Below are 8,623 nucleotides of genomic sequence, written 5' to 3'. Positions count from 1 at the left end.
TATTGTTACTACTATGCTAATTTTAGTATATGAAGATATGATTTAAATTGAAAAAAAGAAAAAAAGATTGGAGTATGACTTTGTCAACTGTGAGCCTTTTGTGATTCCGTAAACTAAACTATTCCATAGGATAATATTATTGTTATCCAATGAAATAAAAAAATAGAAATCAAACCTGAACCTTTGAAAATTGTAACGGCTAGTTCAGTGGTGTGCGAGGGCCACTATAAGGCTTACCGTTGGAGAGTAGAAGTGGCGCACAGCAGTGGCACGCTCCTCGAAGCCTTAGACCATTTTCACGTGACACTATCTTTCATTCGTGTTTCCCCATTCTAAGGGTTTTTCTTATTTCTGCCCTCTCATTACTACTAATTTGATTCTTAGGGTTCTTCTTACCCGTTTGTTTGTTTGATTTTGAAGGGCAAAGCAGTTCAGTTGATATCATGTTGAAAATCTTCAAGAAGAAAGAATCTCCCAAAGGTATTTCAGATCCACCCATTCATTACTTTCTCTGCTAACTCTGAAAGTTACATTTCTATGTTTACACTTTACACAATATTTTGCCTTTTTTTAAAAAAAATCCAGATGCTTTGCGGTCGAGCAAAAGAGAAATGGCGGTTGCAACTCGTGGTATATGTTCGTTTTTTGTACTTACATTGCTCGAACTCTTCATTTTTCTCTAATGAATGTAGATTTGGCATCTGCGTCTTTGAATTTTGACTGAAGTTTGTTCACTCTCCATTCGTTGGAGCTGAAATTTGACTAAATGTATTCTTATTTAGGCGTCGAACGGGAGATTGCCTCTCTTCAACTGGAGGAAAAGAAATTGGTGGCAGAGATCAAGAAGACCGCCAAAACCGGAAACGAGGCAAGTTTTAATTCTTGATTGGTTTCGAAAAAATGTGCTATTGATGTTTCTAAAGCCATGTCTTTATGAGCTGCAATTTAGTTGAAAAAAGGGAAAATAAGTTTACTCGATGAAGTGTTTGATGAAGTTCATCAATCTATCAAGGCTGTTTATATTCCCGTTTTTTTTACTTCAATCTTTTGTAATGTCGATAATGAGGTTGTAAAGCTTAACGATTTTTCCAACCTAGAAGATTTTTTGATTATTTAGGCTGAATAAATGCACACCTTGTTAATTGAAGCATACCATTCTGTAATGTCAAATCGTGAAAAGGATCCATAAACAGCTCATCGTATGGTTATGGAATTTGATTGTATAACAAGGATGATCTGTCGTGATTATCAAGAACTCAGCCATTGGAGTTTGCTCAAGTGATGCCCTTAAAACCCCAAACCCTCAGCTCTCCTTTACTTGTTTCTCAGGCTGCTACTCGAATTTTAGCTCGCCAACTTGTACGGTTGCGTCAACAGATAACTAATTTGCAAGGGAGTCGTGCCCAAATCAGAGGCGTCACAACTCATACGCAGGTTGAGTTTCTATAATAAATCCTTGCCTCCTTGGTTGCTGGAACGATTAAAGTTTGTTGTATGCCAGTCCCTCAATGTTTTATTTTGAGTGTTTACTGTTCACAGGCACTGTATGCCAGTACCTCAATATCTACCGGAATGAAAGGAGCAACTAAGGCAATGGTGGCAATGAACAAGGTATGTGTACTTCAAACCTTGCTTTGGTAAATGTTTTACGTTGTCCGTTATTAACTGTGAAGTCCTTTTGACATGGAAATCATTACACTTGCATGGTTTCTTCCGCGATGACTCTTTGCAACTTGTTACTCTCCACAATCGGATATTCTGTCTTTTTTGCAGCAAATGGCTCCTGCGAAGCAAGCGAAAGTAATTAAAGAATTTCAAAAGCAGTCGGCACAAATGGATATGACGGTACTCTTCTTATCTTCTGCTTTATAATAACTAGAACGTGATCCAGTGTAGACTAATAACCGAGTCTTGTGAACACGGCATGGATTCATTTAGTCCTCAGTGCAAGGATCGATTCGCTTAGCTCCTGCTAGAGTGTTTTATCACCAAGTATCGTGTTCTTTTTGCAGATAGAGATGATGTCGGAAGCTATTGACGAAACTTTAGATAAAGACGAGGCCGAAGAGGAAACAGAGGAGCTCACCAATCAGGTGCTCGATGAGATCGGTGTGGATATTGCTTCTCAGGTTAGATTCTTGAAATTCATCTTATCAAAACTTTCTCGAACCGCGAGGATGCATCGATAAATGCTTAAACCTCCCCCCTCACCCCTCCGTTGTTTTAGCAGCTGTCTTCAGCTCCAAAGGGTCGGATTGCATCAAATAATGTTAACGCCAGGTATGCATGTCGCATATGTAAGCAAAAACAGAGATGTCTAACTCGATCAAAGCATTGACAAATACGGTGATTTGGTGCAGGGTCGAACCAACTGATGTTGATGATCTCGAGAAGAGATTGGCCAGTTTACGACGACTTTGATGACAAAGGAAGTAAAATGAATGTAAATTCTATGATATATGAAGAACAGAACTGTAATATGGCGGGATCTGTTATAATTACTTTGAAACTGAATATCTATATTATCTAAATTACTACAATTTATGCTAATCCTTTGTATTCTTTTGAAACCAAATTTTATATTCAATTGTCCTATATGCAGCAAATAGAAAAATCGAATCAATTTATTCAAGGTAATGTTTGTTGGGTTGACAAACATCGGTTCGGTCCAAACTAGTCAAGACAAAGTCTTTGAACGAGAAGGCAACAAAAGAAAAAAAAAAGTTATGTAAGTCCTAGAGAGAAGGAAAAAAGAAAAAGGGACGATTAGATGGAATTTTCACACATAACTCATCATTTTAAAAATTAAACATTAAAAAGATATCTATTATAGGTACTATTTTATTAAAATTCATAGAAAACATGATTAATTAGAGATATTTACGTATATTTGACACTTCATCTCAATAAAGATGAGATTGTTTGGACATTAAGTGTCGTATCTTTCTTAAGTTAGAATGTCGTATATACAAATGCACATTCACCATTATATTTTTTTTGAATTTCAATGAAAATTATCATTTCGATAAACAATTTATAACCTAAGTAAGTAGTAAAGAACCTTTTATATTACATAATATTCAATATTTTTTTATTATTAATCTAGTATAAGTTAGTATCTATTCAAAGATAACTCTCAACCATTTGATTGCTCGCTTGTATCCCTGGCATTGTCGATACTCGAACCCGAACCTCAAGAAATATCAATAATTCTTTTACCGCTAAGATCACACGACTTCGTGATACATATCCAAGACCTAATTATGATTGGACAAACTCTTTAACTTCTTTAAAACTGATTATCTTATAGAAAATAATAACATGTAGCGATATATTTAAGGTAAAAAAGTCACTTGGGCTCTTTGTACTTTTGAAAAAATATTTTAAATTTTAAATAAAAATTACTCAAATATTCAAAAAAAATATAAAAATACTAAAAATAAAAATAAATCATTAAAAATTTAAAAATATATATTAAAAATGCTAAAAGTACTACTAAAAAAATAAATATGTATAATAAATTATAAAATATAACTTATAAATTATTAAAAAAATTAAAATATTTTTAAAAAGATATATTAATATATACATGTAACATATAGCCATATCATCAACACTTATAAAAAATATTTTTACTGATTAATCAGGACTTACAAAATTTGGATTAGTCGAAACATACAAATTATCATTTTATAGCTTATGATATATATCTTTTTAAAAATATTTTTTTTATTTTTTAATAATTTATGAATGATCATTTTATAGTTTATGATATAAATTAAAAAGTTTAATTTTTTAATAATAGTTTTAGTGTTTTTAATATATATACTTACTTTTTAGTAATTTAATTTTTATTTTTAATATTTTTATTTTTTATTTTAAAATATTTTTATATTTTTATATTTAAATTTTAAAACATTTTTTTTTATTTTTAAAAGAATTAAGTAAGCCCTAAACATTTTTAGAAAACTTAATTTGGCCCTCGAACATTATCAAAAAACCAATTTAGCCCATATGTTATATCGTCGGCCACCATGAACGGCTAGGTCAACATCGTGAATTGCTACGTCAGTACTGTAACGGTTAATGATAGAAAAGATTAATCAAAGGGACACATTAGATTTATTTTCTGAGTTAGAGGATCATATTAGATGAAAAAAAAATACGATGACTACATTAACTTTTTTTCACTTTTTTTTCAAAAGTGCATAGCTTCATGTGCCTTTTTAGCTATACTTAAATACAAATTAATACTTTTATCTTCCCCTTTAATAAAAGAAAATTAAAAATTAGCAAACCCTTATTCCATATGTAATGGGATAAGGGGAACAGCTTCGTAGGAGACTTCGAATTATGAAATGCTCCGTGAGACTCGATCCCATAACCTCAAGATTAAGAACCTTGTGCTCTACCAACTAAGCTAGATGTTATTTCTAATAAAATAAAAATAATCTAAAATAAATAATTTTGATTTTTAAATTAGTAACTAATTTTTATTTTTATTTTCCAAATCGGACGATTAGGCCGTTTGAAAATTTCTTTCCAAATTTTATATTCAGTATCGGCCAAATCCCAACGACAAACAATCATTCATTTATTCTACGTAAGAAGCCAAATTTCAACGAAATCTCCTCATCTATCCCAAAAAAAAAAAAAAGATTGAAGAAACTCGATTCTATGGTTTGACCCAAAATAACGTTATTAAAGGATTCCTAATTTACGCGGATCTCATCGTATTTGGAATACAACACCTTACATATTTTCTCTTAACAACATTCTTCTTCTTCAAATTCAGTAATTCACGTTTCATTCGAGGTAAATTGAACCTCCTTGTTCATTTCCTTTTCTTTTTTCCCCTGATCCACGTCTTATTTACGACTTTTTGTGTAATTTGCTTGACAGGAACTTTGACTGTCAATTAAATTGCTTCTCGATCGGTTCTTTGTTGAAGGAGGGGAAATCGGGTATTTCTTTATTATCATTTCGGGGGTTAATTTTGATTTTATATCTGTCCACCAGTAGTATATTTGTTTTCGAATTAGATCTTCCGTACCTGGAAAACTTATTTTTCTCTTTGTAAATTTAATTTCAAGTTTAAATTAAGGATGTTTCCCTATCTCCTGTAAATTTTATTGGCTAGGGGTTTTAGGGAAAGAGAAGTGTTAATTTGTTCTGAGATGTTGCTAGAATCTGATTAAAAGGCTTTTTTTTTAATGGAAAAGGTGGTTAAAAACACTATATATTATGTACTACTAGTTTGTTTTCTTTCTCGGATTTTGGAATTTTGAATCATCAATTTTCGTTGTTGTTTTATTGTGAATGTTAACGCATTTGATTTCAGTGTATCTAATGCTTTACTTTGAGATAGAACTCTCATTTAGTTGCTTATACATGACAGCTATGTTACGCCGACTCGGGAGAAAGTGTCGGATATGATTATGCTTAATTTTTCCAATTTGTTCATTTACTTAGAGATTCATTTATTTAGATAAAATGAAAAGTCTGGTCAACATAGAACGCTATTGTTAACTAGTCTGGCACCTTGTTACCTTGTAACTTTGGTAATTTTGAATGTTTTGGAGGATTTTTACCTCTTGAGGCCCTGTTGCTTTATCGAGACTGAATTGGGTTACTGTATAAGATTTTGCTACCACCTGCTTTGTTTGAATCTCTAAACCATTATTACCAAATTTAAATGGCTATTAATGTTATAATGAGATTTAGAAAAGTATCTTTACATGGTTTGTTTCAATGAGTGCAGATATGCAGAACCAACTTGTTTGCAGCGGGTGTAGGAGCATTCTTCTATATCCCAGAGGAGCTACAAATGTTTGCTGTGCAATATGCAATACGGTTACACAAGTTCCTCCCCCTGGTAACTTAATTTCTTATTCACCATGCTTGCAGATATAAAACCATGAGATAGTTTTCCGAAGTTATCAGTATCATTGACATGATTATTATTAGTTGAAACTCAAAAGATATCTACTTCATAAAATTGGTGAATTTTTGCTACGTTCTACTTCTTACTTAGTGGCATTGGAAAATATTTCCCTTGTTAACATATGCTCTAAGACTCTGGTAATTCTAATAATGGTGGTTTTCTTATCTAGATTATAGAATTGTTCTACATAAACAAGAGGATTAATTACAGCAAGGATACATAACATTAGTCTGGGGTGGCGACTAACATCCTCTTATTCAGATATGTTAACGAATGAGTTAAATATATCTGATAAGAATCTTTTGGTTTGATAACCCGTTACATTAATCCTGCAGGAATGGAAACGACTCAACTCATATGTGGAGGCTGTCGAACATTGCTAATGTATGCACGTGGAGGAACAAGTGTAAGATGTTCTTGCTGTCACACCATTAACCTTGCACCAGGTATAATAATTTTTTGTATGTAATGTATATTTTTGGCTGCAATGTTAGGAACTGCTGAATTGTTGCTACTAAAGAAGAAAGGAAACTCATTTTGGGTTTTGAGTCAAACTTAATGCTTTTGGTTGAATATTTCTTACTTCAACTTCTTCTGCTCCGTACACAAGTACAAGGAGTGTGGTTCAGTTTGACCAAAAAGAAAAAAAAATGAGGGGGGCCTTGTTGTCTTGTATTCTTATATTTTTATGTTCCTCATGGATATCTTCTGTTACCATTTTAATCTTCATTGAACCTTATTTTAGTAGAACTACTTTGGCTAGTCAAAGATCCTCATATGCTTCTACACTGTCTTCTTGATGTTTCTTGGTTGTCTTGGTTGTTAGTTGTTTATCTATATATTCTGTGTTTATTTCTTTGTCCTCTTGTCCCTGGCTTGTTTTCTGACTTTCTTCTTTCTTGGATCTCATGACTATGGAAAAAGCATCAAACCAGATTGCTCACATCAATTGCGGGCACTGCCGGACAACATTAATGTATCCATCTGGAGCTCCATCTGTCAAATGTGCCGTCTGTCAATATGTTACCAATGTTGGGGTAAGTATGATTGAATTGATTTAACATTTCATTAGTCTATTACCAGCTTATGAAATATCTTATAATTTGAAGAGATTTGTAGATTTACTTACAATCCGGCCACAAGAGGCTAAATGGGGGCCATATGAATTCATAGTTTGCTTGATAGTAATCATTCTATAAAATCTTTAAAATAATCATATTGTATTTGTTAAGAGCATATTTTGACAAAGGCTTTTGATGCAAGTTTCACTTTTAAAACATCTTTAAAATCTTTAGCAATAGTTCCCTATTGTATTTGTTCTAGTTCTGAATATCTCCATTATCTGGTTTGTGTGTGGTTGCTGCAAGCTCTTTGCCCAAATGATGCACAAAAATAATCATATTCTTTTTGGGTCTTCTGTTTTTCTGAGCAAATTCGACCTTTGGGGATTACCTCTCAAACTTAACCTTACTCTCCAACTTCCTGATTCTTTCTTTATCTCATCTCCTTTCTTGACACTCTGTGCTGTCACCATGCCATGGATATAGAATCATCTCTTTCCTCAAGCAGGCTTTGAGATTCTGAATGGAAAGGGCAATGCTTGTTGGCACCCTTTAATTTGGCATTTTATTATCTGTTTCAGGTACATAAATGTATGCGAGTCACACTCCCAAGTGACATGGTTAAAACTGTTTCGAAGGCAATATTTTGAACTTTTTACTATTTTCATGGTGTCGAAATCCCCCGGTCTATACTACTAAGGTTATGAATACTCAGGAAGTTTGCTGAGGTTTAATCAGAAATTCAAGTGCTTGTTCTCTCATATATTCATGAAATCAATACTTAAGAGCACCATTATGGGATATACAGTGTATACATTTCTGTCTAAAAAATCTTTGGAGGTTTACCTATTTTCACTCTATATTTATCATCTATCTTTCAGATGGGCAATGCGAGGGTTCCATTTTCCGGTAACCGACCTAATCAAATAGCTTCCACTGGGACTATGCCATCTACTTCATCTGTAGGTTTTTTAAGTTTCTTATTATTGTCCTGTTATTTGATATAGTGGATATTTTGAGCTAATAAACCTTTTACCAAATCTAACCGTTTTACATTCAATGCCGCAATTTACAGAGCCAAACAGTTGTGGTTGAGAATCCCATGTCAGTCGACGAGAGTGGAAAATTGGTAATTATAGTTATAATTCTTCAATATATTGTGCTTTTTGTTTTCTTGAACTTTAATATATAGAAATCGTAAATGGTGGGGTGCAGGGCTGATAAAATTATGATATCGAATCGCAGGTGAGCAACATTGTGGTTGGCGTGACAACGGAAAGAAAATGATTTGATGAGAATTTTGAGTTCGATTACCCCATTTATTTGAGTTGAATGCCAACAAACGTGTTTTGAGCCTGGAATCTAGTTGTGAATAATGTAGTAGTATACGTATAGATGTTGAAAATGGAAGGGCAGTTAACATTTAATTTAGTCAAGTATGAGGTAGGGAAAATGTGTATTGTATATTTTGTGCACGAGGAGATGGTGATGTTGAAAAACTGGATCGGAATTCGGCCATCCTGTGGGGTTTGGTCATCCATGGGAGTGTCATTTAACACTGGATTTTGGAAAGTGAAGACGTGTGTTGTATTGCACTGATGAGTGTTATTTAAATTGA

General features: G+C 33.1%; 1 protein-coding gene across 1 annotated transcript; it reads left to right on the top strand.

The window, feature by feature from the left end:
- The first annotated feature begins 392 nt into the window (after window positions 1-392).
- Window positions 393-8,600, top strand: LOC120190688 (vacuolar protein sorting-associated protein 2 homolog 2-like). The gene is made up of 17 exons (XM_039193743.1): window positions 393-480; window positions 586-630; window positions 783-868; window positions 1,330-1,434; window positions 1,540-1,611; window positions 1,774-1,845; window positions 2,013-2,129; window positions 2,231-2,280; window positions 2,361-2,414; window positions 4,798-4,815; window positions 4,903-4,964; window positions 5,762-5,875; window positions 6,280-6,390; window positions 6,869-6,981; window positions 7,887-7,967; window positions 8,081-8,134; window positions 8,251-8,600. Exons 1-17 carry the CDS (start codon window positions 444-446, stop codon window positions 8,290-8,292), a joined length of 1,233 nt encoding a protein of 410 aa, XP_039049674.1. The 5' UTR covers window positions 393-443; the 3' UTR covers window positions 8,293-8,600.
- The last annotated feature ends 23 nt before the right edge of the window (window positions 8,601-8,623 follow it).

The sequence above is a fragment of the Hibiscus syriacus genome, unplaced genomic scaffold (assembly GCF_006381635.1).
Source record: "Hibiscus syriacus cultivar Baekdansim isolate YM2019G1 unplaced genomic scaffold, ASM638163v2 tig00004111_pilon, whole genome shotgun sequence".
In the NCBI taxonomy this organism is placed as follows: Eukaryota; Viridiplantae; Streptophyta; class Magnoliopsida; order Malvales; family Malvaceae; genus Hibiscus; species Hibiscus syriacus.
Note: the sequence above shows the minus strand (reverse complement) of the source record. Positions and strands in the feature narration are given on the sequence as shown.